Raw genomic sequence first — 20,403 nt, 5'->3', positions numbered from 1 at the left:
AAAAAAAAAAAAGAACTCAACAGAATGTAAATCTCAAGTAAATAAAAATATTGTTACTAGACATACCTTAAATGGTTAATATAATTTTCCTGTGTCTTCAATAGAAATGCTGGATACTGGCTGCTGCATAGTAGAATAGGACCAGGAGGGTCAGGGACGCTTTGGGGAGGGCTCAGCTTTTCTCTTTAAAGATAGTTCAGTCATGTTTCTTTTTCCTTAGTCCTCCCTTGTCTCTCTTCCTGCCACATATTAACCTACCAGATTTGAAACTTCGATTTTAAATAATATGAAAATGTGGAACCAAGGTGTTTTTCTGTTATATTAATGGCGTCTTAATCTCGTATTCTTTCTCATTGGGAAAGTAAGAGAATTCTTCTTTAAGAAGAGTATTTTAACCCTGCCAAATTTTGAATTACTTTTAGTCAACAACAAAACATTTCTGCACATAAAGTACTTCCAAAGAACTCCTTAGTTCACGAGACAAAAACCGGTTAAGAAAATTGCTGTGTATTAAGCCCTGTCTCAGAGGTTCTCTCTTCTCACTGCATATTAAAAAGTTCCCTAGGTAATTATAATGCATAGCTGGAGAATACTCTGGATTAGTGTTTTGGGGGTTGGGAGCTGAGAATCTGAAGAAAATTATAGATTCTCTCTTCTTTCCCCCCATATGCATATGTACATAAAATTGTATTTATGGATTTTCGGAAGCCTATCTATAGATGTTGGTTTAAAGACCCAAGGCTATGATTAGTGATGGACATTTTGAAAACTAAGGCTATAAGGATGTGGACCACCCAGGTGACTCTAATGCACAGTAAAGCTTGAGAGCCATTATCTTAGAGCTTTTGGCCTACTAAAGGGTTGAGATTTTTTTTTTTAAGTAGCCATATAAAGAAAGATATTACATCTTTTGTAAAACCACTTCTTTGGCATCTAATGATTTTTGTAATAGAGCACGTTGTGTATTTCTGTCATAATCAAGTATTAGGCAAGACTTTTATATCCCCCCTGATGAACTGATAATTAATCATGATATCTGCATATCATATTGTTTATTTCTAATTTTGTGTCCAATTGTAGAAAATGTTCTCAGCCTCTTTGTTTAGTTATTTGGTTTTGTTGTTTGTTTTTTTTAATATGGAGTCTCTGTTTCCTGGGTGAGGGTGCAGTGGCATCATCATAGCTCACTGATTACAGCCTCAAGTTCCTGGTACAAGAATCCTTCTGCTTCAGCTTTCCAAGTATCCAGGACTACAGGGATATGCTACCACACTTGGCCAATTTTTTCATTTTTTATAGTCACTGGGGTCTCACTGTGTTGCTCAGGCTGGTCTTGAACTCCTGGGCTTAAGCAATCCTTTCATCTTGGCCTTAAACTTCTTTTTATTTTTTGTATAATTATCTATCCCCTTTCCCCCATTTCATAATGTTTGTTCTTTTAATGAAATAGTTTTTCTGTTACTCGCCATGTACGAAATCAGGGGTTGTGTTTCATTATAATAATGTCTACTCCATTGAAGGATATAAACTCATATCCTGTGTATGGCTTGTTAAAGGATACTTTTCATAATGGTAATCTTTACTCTCATATAAACATAGTATGAACATGTATTGAGGATTTTATTTGACATCTTTATGTAACCCACGTAAGATTTTACAAGTAACTCAAAGGAACAAACACACACACACACAGACAGGCAATCACTGAATGCTGAACTGAAATTATTAGTAGGTACAAAACTGGTTACTGTCCACAGAGTAATAATGCGTAAGTTTTGGAATCACCTACTGAGGAGGAGACATCACTTGCATCTCCACAGGACAACATTTGCTTGAACAGTTATTGACAGCCATCAAAACTGGAGGTTCCCCGGTATAAATTTCAGCCTTTGTAGCCATGAAAGGGTAGGAAATAGAGTGCAGTACCTTTAGTCAAAATATGTCTCTCGCTACTTGAGCCTTCATGTTACCGCCTATATTTTTTTCTTTTCTTCTTTTTATTGTGGAAGATTGCCTCATAGGCATTCTCAATCAATTGGAAACAGGCCCTGCAGTATATCTTATGAAGGAAAAATAGACCTTTTATGAAAACTTATCCCTATGTTTTTCCTGCTTTAAAAAGTGTTTACTAGTGGATGATCTACTGTGCTCTAAATTAGGATTTGCTGCTAATTTTGAATCTTTGTAATCTAAATATGTTTCTTACTTCATTTTTCTTTTATAGGTGGCTGACTGTTCGTGGGATGAAACGATAAAGATTTATGATCCTGCTTGTCTTACTGTTCCTGCTTGAGATACACTGTTCTTGTCAGAAACAGGTTGTTGGCTGGAGAACTACTTAACAGCAAATCAATAAACTATTGAAAACAGACATTATACCTTTATATGCTGTTCAGATTTCAAAAATTTGAAACTTACCTTGGATCATTTTTTAGACAGCTGATAAAGACTTTGGCTCTTTAAGCCTCGTATATAAGCCATATTTCTTAAAATCCTAAGGAATAATTAATGTTATGGTATATAACTCTTATCTATTTAAATGTAATCTCTATCGTAAAATGTATTAAAATATCAGAGGTCTGTCAATTATATTGATAGTAATATAACTTTTAATTTATTTCATTTTGATGTAAAATATAACACTGCTGTTTGTAAAAATCAAAATAAACTCCATCTCTTAACCATTTATCATTTATGCATCTCCATCAAGATTGCTTTTTCTACTACATTATATATATGAACACAATAGTACATATAATGGAGATATATCTGTGGTTCCATAACAGGTATCAGATATATTTCTAACGTAGATTTCATGCATTCATTTCTTTAGTGGTTATTTACTGAGCATCTGCTGTGTGCCTGACACATAGACTGGATGAGATTTTCTCAATAGCTGGTGCCATGCTTTAAGAACATGTAATGTTATGAGTTAAGAGCTCACAATTTTTTGCATTTATCCATAGATACTGTACCCATTGCTATATTCTCTCTTTCTTCTCTCCTATCAAAAAATTTTAAAACTGTCCATTGAGCAGTCTTAGGTCCTACTGTAGATTCTTGTTCTTGCTCTTGAAACTAGCCATAAGTAATGCTATAAATGTTCTTAGCTGCCCCCTTTTTTTTTTTTTTTTTGAGAGCCTCAAGCTGTCCCCCTGGGTAGAGTGCCGTGGCATTACAGCTCACAGCAACCTCCAACTCCTGGGCTCAAGCGAGTCTCCTGCCTCTGCCTCCCAAGTAGCTGGGACCACAGGCGCCCGCCACAATGCCCGGCTATTTTTTGGTTGCAGCCGTCATTGTTGTTTGGCGGGTCCAGGCTGGGGATTCGAACCCACCACCTTAGGTGTAGGTGGCTGGCGCCTTAGCCGGTTGAGCTATAGGCGCCGAGCCGTTAGCTGCCTCCTTAAATCTCCTTGAAAAATCTCTAGGTGCTGATGAACTTAAAAAAAAAAAAGATAAGATGTGCTGAATGCAGTGGGTCACGTAGCAGAAGGATTGCATGAGACCAGAAGTTTGAGACCAGCCTGGGCAACATACTGACACCCTATCTCTACAAAAAATAAAAAATATTAGCTGGGTGTAGTGGCTCACACCATAGTCCTAGGTATTTGGGAGGCTGAGGTAAGTAGATCACTTGAGCTTAGGAGTTTGAGGCTGCAGTGAGCTATGATGGCACCACTACACTCTTAGCCTGAGCAACAGATGGGGATTCTGTCATGAAAAATTAGGTTAAAAGGGAAAAACTAATAAACAACTGTGCATAAAATTTATATTTTGTATAACATTAAAATGTGTTATAAGTGGCAAAAATCATAAATTAAGTTTTCGAGAATGTTTAAAGAACATTCGCTGCAAAAATAAACTGGAATGTATGTATACTGTCTTACGTCTTTCTTTGTTACTAGTTTCAGAAAACCAAATATGAAGACAGCTTAAGATATAAAACAAGAGAGCATAATGAAAAGGTAAAACAGAAGACATAAAGTAGAGCCAGGAATGGGACTTGAAAGTAAATACCTCAAAATCCTTTAAAATGTCTGTCTACTGAGCGGGCCTGAAGATTTCTTTTTTGAGACAGAGTCTCACTATGTTGCCCTCAGTGAAGTGCTATGGTGTCACAGCTCACAGCAACCTCAAACTCTTAGGCTTAAACAATTCTTTTGCCTCAGGCTCCCAAGTAGCTGGAACTACAGGCGCCTGCTGCAACACCCGGCTATGTTTTGTTGTAGTTGTCATTGTTGTTTGACAGGCCCAGGCCGGTTCAAACCTACTAGCCCTCCTGTATATGGCTGGCGCCCTTGCTGCTGAGCTACAGGCTCCGAGCCAAGGGCTGAATATTTGCTACAAAGATTTCTAGCCTCATAAATGGGAAAGTTGGTCAGTTACATGATTCAGTGCCTATGGTCTGGAGGAAATAGACTCTGGCCTAGTGCCAGGCTTGGCCCTAGAACCAGTCCTGACATACAGAAAGTGCTCAATAAATATTTATTAAATGAATGAATGATCTCAGGGAAAGTACAACTCATTTTGGTTCTTAGATCAGCAATACTAATTGTTTTTGAGAGGCTCCCTACAGAGGACACTGCTTAACATAAGTGCATTATAATGAACAAGGTGCTCAGATACAGCTTTAGAATTGTCATAATGATTAGTTTCATAGAGCTTTTTGTTGTTACTTTCCTCCATATAATCTAATGGTATCACACCAAGATACAGGTCAATAAAAGTGGGTCCACAGTGGGTGTTCTCTGTATCTGCAGAAGTTATGATAGACCTTTAAAAACCAGACCATATTTAACAATGAAATGAAATTATTTATTTTCTCTTTAGAATGCAGGAGATTTTATTAACAAAATAATCTACCATGTGTCTTTTGAAACAAAAACTGATTTAAGAACTATCATCTCTCCTGATTTATTTTTTCCCCTCCATTTCAGGGATGTTTAGAATGTTGACTTTGTAATATATTAACTCAGGTTCTGGGATTTATCCATGTGAGAGTCATCAAGTTGGTTCCTTGAGGTAGAATTGGAAAACTATAAAGAGCAAAGCTGGATTCTCTCCTGAAAGAGAATGTGTGAGATATTTGAGTTCTTGGTAGCTCACAAGCTAAGAAGCTTCTCGACTTTGGACAACCAGTTATTCTTTCCAGGTTAGGAAATTAGCATTTGTCCCCTGGCTGCTGAGCTCTTAGCTTTCATCCTGTCTGCCCCTCCCTAGGCACCTACAGTGACAGAATAGCACTAAGGAGTGGGTGAAGGAAGAGGGGACACAAAATTGCTGATCTGGGATGGGGGCACTATGTGAGTGTCATGATGTCCTAACTCACAGCAACCTCAAACTCTTGGGCTCAAGTAATCCCCTTGCCTCAGTCTCCAAAGTAGCTGAGACTACAGGCACCCACTATAGTGCTCAGCTAGTTTTTTCTAAATTTAGTAGAGACAGGGTCTTGCTCTTGCTCAGGATGATCTTGAACTGAGCTCAGGTGATCTACCTACCTTGACCTCCCAGAGTGCTGGCCACCACGCCTGGCCAGAAATGTTTATATATATTATCCCATTTAATCTTTATAACCCTCCCTTTTTCCAGACAAAGAAGCTAAGATCCTCAGGAGTCATGATAACCCGGAAGAAATGAAACTGGAATTTGAAATCTGAAATGGCTGAATCCAAACCTATGGTCTTGCTACACAGCCTCTTTTTCTTAGGAATAACAGAAAGTGGCCCACTGAGAAAAGACTTGGATCTCCAGTTATTAGATCCTGATCATTCCTGAGAAAATTACAAAACTGAGTTTCTGAGTCTAAAGAACTAAGAAGCTGACCCCGAGTCTGGGATGACTATGCCCAGGGAGATCCGGGCTGAGAGCCAGCTGTCCCTTCTGCCTTTGGCTGGCACTTCTTAACTGTATATCTTAGCAATAATTTGCCTCTTCCAAAATTGAACTTTCATTAAATTTCTTAACAGGCCTCTCCTTAGATGTGCTAAACCAGTTAAAGGATTTTTACTTTCATATATATACTGAATACCCCCATATCTGTACCTCCTGCCTTCCCCACCTGGGTTTCCCACAAGCCGTGGCACTGATTTTGTTCCAGGAAGCAGAGGTCAGTAGGGAGTATCTCGAAGGCTGATTATCACAATATGCATTTTGAAGTAGAAAAGTATAGATAACGTGTATGATACCCTATTTTATGTTTTGAAAGGGGGGAGTTTATGTATAAATATATACACAAAAAAGAGAAAGTTGTACAGCAAACAATTGCGAGCTCTGTGTAGTATGATTGGAGATGGTGAACTATAAAAATAGCTTGTTCACTTATATACAAAGTTTATTTTCCTTTCATATACTACAATCACGTGTTATGCCTGTAGCACAGTGGTTACCGTGCTGGCCACATGCACCAAGGGTGGTAGGCTAGAACCCAGCCCGAGCCAGCTAAACAACAATGGCAACTGTAACAAAAAATAGCCAGGCTTTGTGGTGGGCACCTGTAGTCCCAGCTACTGGGGAGGCTGAGGCAAGAGAATCACTTAAGCCCAAGAGTTTGAGGTTGCTGTGAGCTGTGACGCCACGGCACTCTACCAAGGGCAACATAGTGAGACTCTGTCTCAAAAATAAATAAATAAATAAAAATAATGAAGTAAGTAAACATTTCAAAAAGACCAAATTTCCTTCTCAGGAAGCCTCTGTTCCCCCAACTTGTTTTACTTGCCCTCCTGGGCACTCCTATTTTCCTGCCAAGTGATCCTGCTATTGTATTGGTAGTCACTTCATTGTGTTTCCTCACTCCCACCTGTGAATCCTCTGTGGCTTGAGGTCCTGACTACCTAGCACAAAGTACTAAGTCTATATGTTTGTTGAATTAATAAACTAAAGGACTTATTTAATGCCAGAGATAATAACCTTGAATATCTTGGTACTTTATAGTCAAACAGCTATTTGATGTTCAGATCTACCTTCTTGTTCAATTAACCTTGCTAAACATAGTATTTTTTCCCCCAGTTTTCTGTAGTAACTGGTTTTGTGGGAGATGGGGTTAAGATTTCTTTTTTTTTCAAAGCCCTAATAGAAAAGAATTATCTACAATAAAGCGGTGAAAATGTGCTGTTTTATGTCACCGTGGGTTTCAAATATTAAGCTAAATTGTCTTTCCTAAACGAGAAGGTAAGATAGCTGAATCAGCCCCAAATCTTTTACCTAATGTTAGTATCACAAATGGAAGCAATTATAATTGCGGGCAGAAATGAATCATTCCAAAAGTAGGTCTTGCAGCCACTTCTTTATAATATTCACTTAAGATGGCTTGAAGCAGCCATCTTCTAATTGGAATGGTCCCTAGAAGCAGAAATCTGTAATTTGCTGATGTATTTAAAAAGTTAATTTTCAAAGTTTACAATCTGAATATATTTTGCGTATAAACGTACACCACACACATGCACACAATTTAAACTGCTGCTCAGACCCCAGTATTTCCTAAGGAAATAACATCAACTCTTGAAAAAATAGCCCCTTAAACAGTTCCTAGGGTGTAAACCACAACTTTTAGCAACAAAAACCAATAGCTCCCCAGGGAACCGGAAGCACGTGTTTTCAGAGTATTGCTTTCCAGGGTCATTCCTGGAAAGTTGGCACAGTGGGCCAATCACCAACATTTTCTTCAGTGCCCACCCGTCAGCAGCAGGGAGGTGGCCCTACTAGGCGCTCACTCGTAAGCTGGCGACTGGTTGCGACCCACCTCTTTCCCAGCAAAGTTGAGCACTCACAACACAAAAAGCTGGCCCAAATGAAGCGCTGCAGTGATAATGTCGATCCCTGCTGTGTTTTTTCTGCTGCAGTAATAATGATCACAATTTCAGCACCTGAGATGAAGTGTGTTCAGCGCAGAGGTGGAAGAGGCAAAACCTCAGAAAAATCGCGAGAGAAGTGGATCCTGCGTGTTAAGGCAATGTGGTGCCTCGCTGAAAGGTTAGGAGGTGGCGAGGCCCGCGCGGGAGAGCAGCGAACTGCTGGGCTGGCGGTGAACTAAAGGTCTCTCTCCTCCCAGCCAAACCCTGCCCAGGCCGTAAATTTCAAGTAGCGCGAAAACACCTGCGGTGAGCGAATCCCTTTGCTGCTGCTGATTCAACTATGGGGCTGGGTGTTATTAATACTTCCCAGAGAACTGAATTCTCACCCGAGTCACTAAAGTCTTGTGCCTGAAAAAAAAAAAAAGTATCTTCTTTTTCTCTTAGCCATAGGGAAGCACACAATTCACAAGTCCCGCGGCGGGAAGGCATACCCTGGCGTGGGGAGGGCGTACCCGGGTTGTCCTGCTCCCCAGGCAGCCCTCACTGTCCCACGGACGGATGAGTTTCCCGGGATCCAGAGAACGCTACACGGAGCCTCCAGGCTGGGCGAAGGCCCCGAGTTCCTACCCCTCCCCCTCGCCCCTTCCCCCACTCCGGACTCAGCCTGGCCCTCCCTTCCCGCCCCTCAGAAAGCTTCATCCCCGCGCTTCTCCGGAACTCGTAGTGGCTACTCGCACCAGTGACTTCGTTTCTGGCTCTTTTGCTTTACATCTTTGCCTCCCTTGGAAAGTGTGTTTCCCCTGCTTCCAGGCTCCGCCGCCCGCCTAATCCCTAGACCCTCCCTGGAAGGCGAGCGGACAGGGGTGCACGTTGCTCGCAGCCAGAAGGGGCAGCTTCTGGGGCCCTGGGTTCCTTCAGTACCAGATCCCAAGCTTCAGGGGCCCCGCCGCCGCCGGCACCGACGGTTTTCGCCCCCCTAGCGGGCAGCTGGACGAAGTCCCACTGCTGTACCGGAGGCCCCGTGGGTGGAAAGGAAAAGCCGCTGCAGCGCGAAGGAAACAGGGCTGGGGGCGCCGTCACTTGTTGAGACCAGTAAACAGTGCTGGATGCTGGAGCGCTGCTGTTTCTAAAATCTTTAGCTGTGCCCGGATCCCCTCACCCAAGCCCCTCGTCCAAGAGGAAGGGGCAAGTGCTAGCTGCTGCTGTGTGGGAGGAGACCGGGTCGTGCCCCGAGAGCCCGCCCGGTGGGCGCTGCATGCCCAAGGGAATGCGGGCGGGTTCCCCCTGCTGCGCCGTGGGGCTTCCCTCCGCACCGCATGTTCCCTGACGGTGAAGCCGCGCGGGACACCACCCGTCACGGCTCGTCACCTACTTAGAAATCGCTGTCGCTAGGATTCCCGCCACTCCTCTCACACCAGCTGCCCCCCCTTGCCACTTTTCGGAGTCCCCCGCCCTCGTCACTGCCTCCCGGGAGCTGCGGGGCAGTCGGACGCGGAGTCGCTGAAGCGCGAGGACGCCTGGCTGGAGCTGCCCCCTGCAGCCCAGCCGGCGTCCCCTGCCCTTCGCCTAGGCGCTGGGCCGGCGCCCCCGCCGCCCTCGCAGCGCTTCTCCCTCCCGCCTCCCGCAGGGCGCGGAGCTCAGCCACCGCCGGGTGCTGCGCGGCCGGCGCGATGCGGCAGCTGTGCCGGGGCCGCGTGCTGGGCATCTCGGTGGCCATCGCGCACGGCGTCTTCTCGGGCTCCCTCAACATCCTGCTCAAGTTCCTCATCAGCCGCTACCAGTTCTCCTTCCTGACCCTGGTGCAGTGCCTGACCAGCTCCACCGCGGCGCTGAGCCTGGAGCTGCTGCGGCGCCTCGGGCTGGTCGCCGTGCCCCCCTTCGGCCTGAGCCTGGCGCGCTCCTTCGCGGGGGTCGCAGTGCTCTCCACGCTGCAGTCCAGCCTCACCCTCTGGTCCCTGCGCGGCCTCAGCCTGCCTATGTACGTGGTCTTCAAGCGCTGCCTGCCCCTGGTCACCATGCTCATCGGAGTCCTGGTGCTCAAGAACGGCGCGCCCTCGCCAGGGGTGCTCGCGGCCGTGCTCATCACCACCTGCGGCGCCGCCCTGGCAGGTGAGCGGTCCCCGCGCCGACCCCTAGCCCAGCTCGACCCCACCCCACCGGGCAGAGGCCGCTAGGATCACTTAGTGCAGCGTCCTCACTTTCAGATGGGGAGACTGAGGCAGAGAGAGGAGGAGAGCTTTAAGAGTGGTCGCTCAGCTCGGGAAAGGGACTTCCGAGACACTGCAGAGCCTTCCCCGCTGCTCCAGCCTCCTGCCTGAGACTCCCCCATCCCCCCGCAGTGTCCTGACTTCCGACCCCCGCCCCTGCTCCACCTCATATTGCCCTGCCAGCAGCCCCAACCTCGGTCTTGCCCCCTCGCCCCTTCCTCTGGGAGAGGTGGGAGGGCCGCCAGAGTCTGACAGCTGGAGTCCTCTAAGCCTGGGCCGAGCCGGAAGGAGGGGGGCCGTGAACTTCCTTGGGTCACCAGGGGCTGGAATGGTGGTGGGGGATGGGGGGCGAAGCTCGGGCTCCCGGGGCTATTCTGGGGTGTCTGGCGCCACCCCGGGGGCTGCGGGCAGGAGGCGGATGGACTGGTCTGGGATATAGGTGCGGGTGGGGCGGGACAGACTGAATGAGAAGAGCGCCCGGGGCAGCGGGAAACCTTCTTTGGGGCCCTGCCTGGCCCGCTCCGGGTTAGAGGGTCCCACCTGGGGCTCCCTCTCTCTAAAGTAGCTCCAAGGTACAGAGACAGGGTAGAGGTACCGCTAGCTTGGGAGACCTCGGTGCCAACTCGGAGAAACCACAGCACCTACCCCGAGGGCATCCGCGCTCTCCAGAGCTTTTGTCTGGGGACGGAGAAAGATGGGGTGACACGGGGACATAGCAGAAAGGCGCCTCTTCTTATGCATGACACGGGACTGCATTGACTGAGCTTAGCTGTCGCATTTTACATGGATAGTCACTCAGGAATTCGGTGGGCAGAGCTGGGCGTGAACCCCCTCTACTTTCCAACTCGACGCATCGCTCCAGTGGATGCCCACCCGCGCCAACCTGCTGTCTTCTCTCTTTTTCCTTCCCGCCCTGGCTCGGCTGTCCTGTTGGTGCCCTGCAGGAGCCGGCGACCTGACCGGCGACCCCATCGGGTACGTAACTGGCGTGCTAGCGGTGCTGGTGCACGCCGCCTACCTGGTGCTCATCCAGAAGGCCAGCGCAGACACAGAGCACGGGCCGCTCACCGCGCAGTATGTCATCGCGGTCTCCGCCACCCCACTACTGGTCATCTGCTCCTTCGCCAGCACCGACTCCATCCAGGCCTGGACCTTCCCGGGTTGGAAAGACCCGGCCATGGTCTCCATCTTCGTGGCCTGCATCCTGATCGGCTGCGCCATGAACTTCACCACACTGCACTGCACCTATATCAACTCAGCTGTGACCACCAGCTTCGTAGGCGTGGTGAAGAGCATTGCCACCATCACCGTGGGCATGGTAGCCTTCAGCGACGTGGAGCCCACCTCTCTGTTCGTTGCCGGCGTCGTGGTGAACACTCTGGGCTCCATCATTTACTGTGTGGCCAAATTCATGGAAACCAGAAAGCAAAGTAACTACGAGGACCTGGAGTCCCAGCCCGGAGGAGAGGAGGCGCTGCCAAGTGGAGACCAGATGCCATTTGTTATGGAGGAGCTGCCAAGAGAGGGAGGAAATGGCTCAGGTGGCGGCGAGGCAGCAGGTGGCTCCACTCCACCGCAGAGTGGGCAAGAGGCGCGGGGCAGTCCCGGAGGAGCCCGGCTGGTGGCTAGGAGCTCTGAAGAAGGAAGCAAGAGGTCGTTAAGGGAAGCTTACCTGGAGGTGTGGAGGTTAGTTAGGGGAACCAAGTACCTGAAGAAGGATTATTTGATAGAGAATGAAGAGTTACCCAGTCCTTGAAAAGGAAATGCATGTATGTACATATGTACATACGCTTATTTTATATGTTAGAAATAACATGTTTTAATGAGAGGCCTTCCAGTTTTATTCTTTGAGTGGGAAAGGGAAGCCAAGAAAGCATATGAAAGGTACAGACAGAGCAACAAAATTAGCACCTGTGTGAATTATTTAGCGTGACTAACTGAGGCATCATAGAGACAAAAGAATGTGAGGTGGCTTAATCAGTCAGGCAGAGGTTTCTGCTTCAGACTTCTGGCACACTTATTGTTTTGTATTATAATCACAACCAAATATCTGCATGTACCAAGAGTCCCTAAACCACCCTCTCCAAAGATGGAGTAATAATGATGGCACTTAAGTTCAAAGATTCAGGGGTACTTTCTGCTAATAGTTAGAACTACAGTTTTTATCAACAATTGGTAAAGAGTGCATTGTTGAAGTGACATATATATATATACTGAATTGATGTTTACTGTTTATAGTCGTCTGAAACGTTTACTCGAATTTTTCTTTACTTGTTTTTTTTTTAAATAAGTGCTCTAATAGTCTATTATATATTGGTAGAAAATGTTAAAGCTATTTTGAAAATATGAGATCTTAGCTTTAATTATGAAATCTAAAGTTTGCTTTTCATAATTATAAAATGTATTCTAAAAGTGGTTTTGGTTCATTGCTTGGTAATATTTATTATTGAATGCCATGACCTTTTTCAAAACCAGTTTTACTATGTCCAATATTCTTTTAAGCAAGTGTTATGGCTGAAATATAATTCAGGATTAACTAAAGCCAGCCAGAAGAGGGACCCTCCTGTGAAACAATCCTTTGGAAGTCACACTGCATACCCTATGCCATGTTACCAAACCATGTTACAGAAAGAGCAACTGCTATATTCACATTATGATATTTTTCTATCTCAAATTTGTCAAAATAAAAGTATGAGTCTATTAAAAGATACATTGTTACAAATTTATTTTAGACACACTTATGTTCTATTGTTGCTATGTATTACTACAGCAGAACCACCATCGTTGACCACTTCCCTACTTTGACCACCTCCTTAAGCTGACCTAATTTTCATAGACTGGACATGTACCACATGTGCGTATCAGTACAGTAGGCCTAGTTCCTTATGTTGACCACCTCCATAAGTTGACCAGTTTGTTGCAGTCCCTTGGTGGTCAACTTACAGAGGTTCTATGGTAGTTTGCTTTTACCTTCAATGTATGACGTATAATATCTAGTATGTAGCGGCCAGGTCATGAGAATTTCCTAAATTAAGAAGACAATTTGATTTAAGATAAAAACTCATGTTCTAACTCGGCACCTGTAGCTCAGTGAGTAGGGCGCCGGCCACATGCACAAAAGCTGGCCTGGGCCTGCTAAACAACAATGACAACTGCAACCAAAAAATAACTGGGCATTGTGGCAGGTGCCTGTAGTCCCAGCTCGGGAGGCTCAGGCAAGAGAATCGCTTAAAACCCAAGAGTTGGAGGTTGCTGTGAGCTGTGACGCCATGGCTAGCAAGGGTGACATAGTGAGGCCCTGTCTCAAAAACAAAAAACAAACCAAAAAAACCCCACATATGTTCTAGTGGAGGAAGCTGTTACAAAGTAAGGTAAAATACCGCATTACACTGAGGTATGGTAGAAAGCCATCACACCAGCTTTCAGTTAACATGGACTTGGAGAAGTATTAATAATAAACAGCAGATTCCACCAAAAGAGAGAAGCCCTCTGTCACCTCCCGGCAGGAGAATTATTCTGAGAGTGAAGATGTATTTGCCAGCATATTTCTGAGGTTCTTAGATGGTAGCATCTTATATTTTTCTTTCCTTTCCAAAAAGCAAAAGCAGTAATGAAGTTTCAGCTCCATCCGCTTAGCCCCACTAGTGGGTGAGCAAGTGTAATTGTGGTTTGTCCCACTTTGCTGGTGTCACTGGCAATCGATTGCTTGCATAGGTAGCTCCACAAGCCGTTTGAGAGGTAGGAGCCCTTATATGCTGCAGTTGGAAATGGTTCACCAGGGTTATAATGACGACTTTAAAAATAAGCATTAATTTTAATGTCAACACGCCAGAGGACAATGTCCTTTTGCAATTCTGTGAAGCTAAGAATTAATGAAAAGCAGCAAAGATTGAAAGAAGTATGTAAGGTTTTTGTTAGTATCACTGCCAGGTAAGTGGATAGGATGATTGTTTTTTCATTAAAATCTGACTCAGCGCCTGTAGCTCAGTGAGTAGGGTGCAGGCCACGTACACCAAAGCTGGTGGGGTCCAGCCCTGCCGGGCCTGCTACACGACAATGACAACTGCAACCAAAAAATAGCCAGGCGTTGTGGCAGGCATCTGTAGTCCCAGCTACTTAGAAGGTTAAAGCAAGAGAATCGCTTAAGCCCAAGTGTTAGAGGTTGCTGTAAGTTGTGATGCTATGGCATTCTATGGAGGGTAACATAGTGAGACTGTCTCAAAAAAAGAAAGAAAGAAAGAAAGAAAGAAAGAAAGAAAGAAAGAAAGAAAGAAAGAAAATCCCCTTTTGGTTAAAAAAGTCAGTTTGCTTTTATAGCAAAAAGATTCATCCTTTCTTATCAACAAACTTAGAGTACATGAGTTCTTCAGATAAACAGAGAGCTCTTCATTTCATTGCTTGTGAGGTTGCTGGAGGTCAAACTCGTGAGTTGGGTCCCCCCCTTAAGACAGTGATCCCCAAGAATTTCTCACTTCTTTGATAGTTCATGTTCAGCTTCCAGACGATCATCAAAACTCCCATTTGTTTCTGCCAGTTTGCAGCCTCAGTGGCTTTAGTTCCTGGGAAGGCGGTCTTAGCTGTAGGTATCTGGATTCTCAGGGGTGGCAGTTTGCCCTCCAACCTCTGTTCTCTGATGAATCCAAGAAAAGTCACTGATTTTCAGTTTGTTCATCTTTTTCCTTGTTGGAAGGATGGGGCTAACGGCTTCCACACTCTTTACATATTGGAGTTGAAAGCAGAAGTGCTAGGTGAAGACTTTTGAAATGTCTGCTCAATTTCTGTCCAAATAGAAGTTGTGAAGGGAAACTAGACTTTCCCAGGGAAGGTTCCAAGGGAAACAAAAGTGCCCACAGCTGCTGGCCTTTCTGGTAACCCCTGCTCTCCCACACTCCCTGTTACATGTTAGCCAGTCCCTCACTCAGCTGTGGTGATATGTGCACATGAACATGGGTAACTGTCAAATCCAAGTGCAACGTGAGCAAGAGGGAATGCGCATTAGGACTGGTGTGCCGTGGCAGTTGTAGATGGCATTAATTCCTCCTTCTTTTTGGGGTGTTTCACTTCTACATGACATAAGTCTCTTCCTCTTTTGGATTTTTTCTTACCATGTTCCAACTACCTTCTATGACACTTATACTTTTTAAAAATTAATTTGTTTTAGACACAGAGTTTTTCTATGTTGCTAAGCTGGATTCAACAAACTATCAAACTCAAGTTATCCTCCTGCCTCAGCCTCCCTAGTAGCTGGGATCATAGGCACAGGCCACCTTGCCCAGCTAACCTCTGTAAATTTCCTGTTAACCCCCCAGTGATGGCTGCTGGCTTACTCCTCTGTGGCCTCGGTCTCTAAATACCACATTAGCTCCACCAGGCTGGACTTCATCACAGTACCTACTGAAACTGTGCCTTCCTACTGGCCGCTTCTCCCTCACATGCATAGCGAGTATTTCTAATTCTGGATATAATTTCACCCTGTCTGCTTTGTCCTGCCATTCTGAGTTAAAATGGCAGGGGTCAGAAGAAAGCCTGTGAGAGGACAGAGTATAACAGAATATCAGGACACACCACCAGCAAAATGGAACCCCAAATTTCTCCTGGGAAACTATCCCCTTTCTATTCTGAGCTCATGTGGTTCAGATGGTGTTGACTCTACCCCGCACGCCGCCTCAGGATATGACTCCAGCCTATTCAATCAAAGCCTTTCCTCCGCTTGGCTTCCAAGATTAATTCAGTGATGGTCATGGGCCCTGGTCAGAGCCAAGGAGACACAAGGATACTTTCGGCAAGACTTAAGTTGCATATTTTGTTCTCACTGGATTTGAATCTGGGAGGATGGAGTAGGGCGGGGCAGATGTGCTCTTGCCATCTTGCCACCAGGAAAAGATATAATGGGAAGGAAACAAACCAGAGAGGTGGACCAGGCAAAGATGGGGAGGGAGGAAAGGAAGAGGGAGCGAGAGAGACAGATGGACTGAGTCCTGGAAATCCTGCTTGGCCCTGGCATTAGGCTGACTGTCACCTTGAGTTTGCACTATCTCTCAGATTGTCAGTTACATAAAACAAAGGCTTTTGTTGTTGTTATTGTTTGTTGAAGCCACTTTGAGTTGGGATTCCTGCCACTTGCAACCCATAGAATCCCAAGTGACACAAACACAAATATAGGACTCTCATCTGGCAGGGTGCAGTAGAGGACCAAAAGAGGGTTGTTGTTTGTGTATTTCCTTTTGGTTTTGATTTTCACAACACAGCCTGGCTCCCTGTTGTCTCTTGTACCCACCTAGGGATTAGATGTACCTCCCCATTTTCTGGCCACTTACCATCTAGCATGTATCACCCATAGTCTTAAAAAAAAACTCTTTGGTTTTATCTACTCTCTTTCTCATCAATTTATAATTCCATTGATTCCTAAGCTCATGCTTCACAAATGCACTGGAGACTGGAAGATGTTGTGAATTGAATGCTACTATAAATAAGAACTCCCAGTGCTTATTATTATCGTGCATGCTATTTGGCAAGTGCAGTCCTAAATGTTTTACATGTCTTAATTCATTTCACTCTCTCGACATTCCTGTAGGTGCCTTTAATATTATTTCAATCATACAATGGGTAAACTGAGGCATGAAGAGACTGAGTAACTTGCCCCAGGTCTCATAGCTAGTAGTGTGTAGGCTTGAGATTGGACGTGAACCCAGAGAGTCTCACTCCAGTCCCTGTACATCTCCCCACTATGCTGTTCTGCCTCTTGATGAGAAGCCTTCAGTCTGACACCACTGAGATGGTGGAGATGGTGTCAGAGGTGGAGGGCAGTTCCAGTGCTTGTTGGTTGTACACGTCCATGAAGACCTAAATGCTATCCTTCACCCTTTCCAGCTGTCCTCAGACAGGATGAGGACATGCATTATTTATAGAACAATCCATGAGTATGTGTGTGTGCTTGTGTGTGTGTCTGTGTGTGGTTTTCTGTTTGTGAGAGCTAAGGAACTGAAAGAGGGATGAGGTACCATGAAAAGCAGAGTGGAGAAAGAGCTCAATTGAAAAAGCCCTCAAGAGCCAGGCATCCCCAAGCTAGCCAAAGCTTGGGGTCAAGATCGCTAATGTCAATAATATAATTTACTTCTTCACCTTATATGCCCTTGGGAAATACAGACCTTTGCTAGTATTTCTATAGTATTTCTAAGGATTTATTGTGCATCCCTCTCAACCCCTACTGCCATCATAGCACCACACCACTGGTTACTTCCCATTCAAGGCTAGAAAACAAAATAAAACAAAACAAAAAAAGCCCTAGCCTTTACTGAAATTGAATTTTAATAACATAAAATTGTTTCATTTAAGTGTACAACTAGCAATCTTTAATATATCTACAGAGTTGTCCAACCATCACCACTGTCTAATGTTAGAACGTTTTCAGCACCCCCAAAAGAAATCCTTCACCTGTTGGAAGTCACTACCCATTTTTCTCCAATGCCTGAGCCCCTGGCAATCACTAGTCCACTTCATCTCCATGGATTTGCCTGCTTGCACTGATCATCGCACACTATCCTGACCTTGCTTTCTCAGACAGCTCTTCCTAACCTGTTCCTGTGTTCCCTTTCTTACTGAAGGTGCTGCTGATCCAAAGCTGGCACTAGGATGCTGTTGACAAGATTTACCAAACAGTTGAGCCATTAGTATAAGGACATTTCCATGTAGAAAAAGAAAACTTGAAAGTTAATATCAGAAGTCCTGTTCTTGAAGTTTCTGAGTGGTGCTCTCCTTTTGAGGGTCCTGCCTGCTGCTGGCAGGGCTATACTAGATGGCTCAAGTATAAACTCTAAATTTACTGTGGCTGGGTCCTCTCTAAATTAGAACAGACTTCTTTCTCCTGGTTACCCTGACCCTGAACTTAAGCACCCCCACCCTGGTTTTCCTCTTTTCTCAATATTTTTTGAAGGAACCAGAAATACTGTAACTGTATTCTCCAATACAGAAAAGCCAACATGCTCCAATATAATTCTTCACCTCCCAGAATGTGGAGAAGTCATTGCTATTAAAACATCAGCCCTTTACTTTCCCACTGCACAAAGCTCCTAGGGAAAGTTATCCTGGGAAATTTCACAACTAACACAAAGTTGGTTGTCTGTCCACAATTACCCCTTCCACCACCACCACCACCATTTTGTTTTTGCACACAGAACTCTAAATTTACGATGGTACAAGCAGCACATGTGCTCAGGGAAAGTGTGCTGTCCCCCAAGTGGATGAATCATTTTCTAAACCCATCATGGTGGACATAGATCTCTTTGCCAGGGACTAGATTAGGGTGGGCCGTAGGCTCTCCCTATGAGATGAATCGGTGAGTGTTCTGGGGAGGGGTTCTGGGAAAGTTCTTTTCTATGAAAAGAAGAGAAGGTTCTATTCATCTCTTTTTCCCAGTGATATAGGGATTGTTGGCTCTTTTTATGTTGATTAATTTGTGTTCCTTGTAGATCCTAAATATCAAGCTTTTGTCCGATTCAAACTATGCAAATATCCTTTCCCATTGTGTATGTTGTCTGTTTGCTTTGGTTGTTGTCTTTTTAGCTGTACAGAAGCTTTTCAGTTTCATTAAGTCCCATTTGTTTATTTTTGTTGTTGTTGCAATTGCCACGGAAGTCTTCGTAAAGTCTTTCCCCAGGCCAATATCTTCAAGTGTTTTTCCCATGCTTTTTTTGAGGATTTTTTTTTTAATCATTTCATGCCTTAAATTTAGGTCTTTTATCCATGTTGAATCAATTTTTGTGAGTGGAGAAAGATGTGGGTCCAGTTTCAGTCTTTTACATGTGGTTATCCAGTTCTCCCAGCACTATTTATTTAATTGAGATTCTTTCCCCCAGTGTATGTTCTTGTTTGGTTTATTGAAGATTAGGTGACTGTAAAAGGTTAGTTTCATCTCCTGGTTTTCTATTTGATTCCAGACGTCTGTCTCTATTTTTGTGCCAATACCATGCTGTTTTGATCACTATCGCCTTGTAGTACAGCCTAAAGTCTGGTAGGCTGATGCCCCTGGCTTTGTTTTATTACTAAGAACTGCCTTGTCTATATGGGTTTTTTTCTGGTTCCAAAACAAAGAATTATTTTTTCCAAGTCTTGAAAGTGTGATGCCTAAATGCCCGCCAACCCACAAATGGATTAACAAGCTGTGGTATATGTATGCCATGGAATACTATTCACCCATTAAAAAAAATGGAGACTTTACATATTTTGTATTGACCTGGAAGTGGATGGAAGTGGAACACATTATTCTTAGTAAAGAATCACAAGCATGGAGAAGCAAGAATCCTATGTACTCAATTCTCATATGAGAACAATTAATGATGTAGCACACGGTGGGGGATGGGAGAAAGGGACAGCAGAGAGAGGGAAAAAGGGAGCAGATGGGGGGGTCGTGGTGTGGGGGAGGAAAAAGGGAGGGGCGGTGGTCACCTTTGGGGGGCAGGACACAATTATAAGAGGGACTACTTTACCTAACAAATGCAATCAATGTAACCTGGTTCTTTGTACCCTCAATGAATCTCAAACAATAAAAAAGAAATAAAAAAAATAAACAACCAAGTACAAAGATTAATTTTCTATGTAAATTATAGGAAGAGAATAAATGAAGTTATTCTTTTCCCTAAAAAAAAAAAAAAAAAGAAAAGAAGAGACTCCTCCCTAAAAGAAACTCTCTATATCCTGTCTGTGAATGCAGTTAATGAGTCTGTGATTCTGAAACTACAGTAGTCATTTTGCTGCCCTGAAGGGAGAATCCCAAGGGTGAACCAAGAGGGACAGGGAAAGAGCCTGGCTCCAGGAAGCCTTCCTCATGCTGCTGAATGAACAACCCTGCATCTGCCGACTTCCAGACTCTTTGTTAAACGAGAGAATATAGTCCTACTTTTAAAGTCATTTTTGATTGGACATTCTTTTTCTTTCACTTGAAAGTTTCCCTACCGATATCCTTTGAATTTGATAATGTTGTGTCAAATATGCCTGGAAAGCTACACCAGTTTTCATCCTTCCATCCATCATATCTGTTATTTATCCAATAATTCAACAAACACGTATTAAGTCTATGTTATATACCAATTTCTGAACAGGTTGCTTCTGTGGTTTCTTTTTAACATCTCTTTACAGTAAATGTGATTAGTGATTTTATATACCTGAAGGATTACTTCCACAACGGCTTATCTACTAGAGTTTATCTGAAAGAACAAGCTGGATAAGTTTCCTGTATTCAATGGAAGTTTAAAAAAGGAACCAGAAATCCTACCCCAAAAAAAAAAAAAATGGGCAAAAGATATGAATAGAAAGTTTTTATCAAAGGAAATCAAATGGCCCTTATACACATGAAAAGATTCCTAACCTCGTTTAAAATAAGAAAAAAGCAAATTAAATACAGTGAAAAC

General features: G+C 44.2%; 2 protein-coding genes across 2 annotated transcripts in view; both read left to right on the top strand.

The window, feature by feature from the left end:
• PEX7 (peroxisomal biogenesis factor 7) overlaps nt 1–2,694 on the top strand; it is a 74,960-nt gene extending 72,266 nt beyond the window's left edge. Inside the window, exon 10 of the mRNA XM_003790295.1 lies at nt 2,225–2,694. Coding sequence (XP_003790343.1) covers nt 2,225–2,293 — 69 coding nt within the window. The 3' untranslated portion in view covers nt 2,294–2,694. The remainder of the gene's footprint in view (nt 1–2,224) is intronic.
• Nucleotides 2,695–9,229: 6,535 nt separating this feature from the next.
• SLC35D3 (solute carrier family 35 member D3) lies at nt 9,230–12,697 on the top strand. Its single transcript, XM_003790294.2, has 2 exons — nt 9,230–9,899; nt 10,942–12,697. Exons 1-2 carry the CDS (start codon nt 9,461–9,463, stop codon nt 11,751–11,753), a joined length of 1,251 nt encoding a protein of 416 aa, XP_003790342.1. The 5' UTR covers nt 9,230–9,460; the 3' UTR covers nt 11,754–12,697.
• The last annotated feature ends 7,706 nt before the right edge of the window (nt 12,698–20,403 follow it).

Source organism: Otolemur garnettii, unplaced genomic scaffold, assembly GCF_000181295.1.
Source record: "Otolemur garnettii isolate 467f Iridium unplaced genomic scaffold, OtoGar3 scaffold00042, whole genome shotgun sequence".
Classification (NCBI taxonomy): domain Eukaryota; kingdom Metazoa; phylum Chordata; class Mammalia; order Primates; family Galagidae; genus Otolemur; species Otolemur garnettii.
Note: the sequence above shows the minus strand (reverse complement) of the source record. Positions and strands in the feature narration are given on the sequence as shown.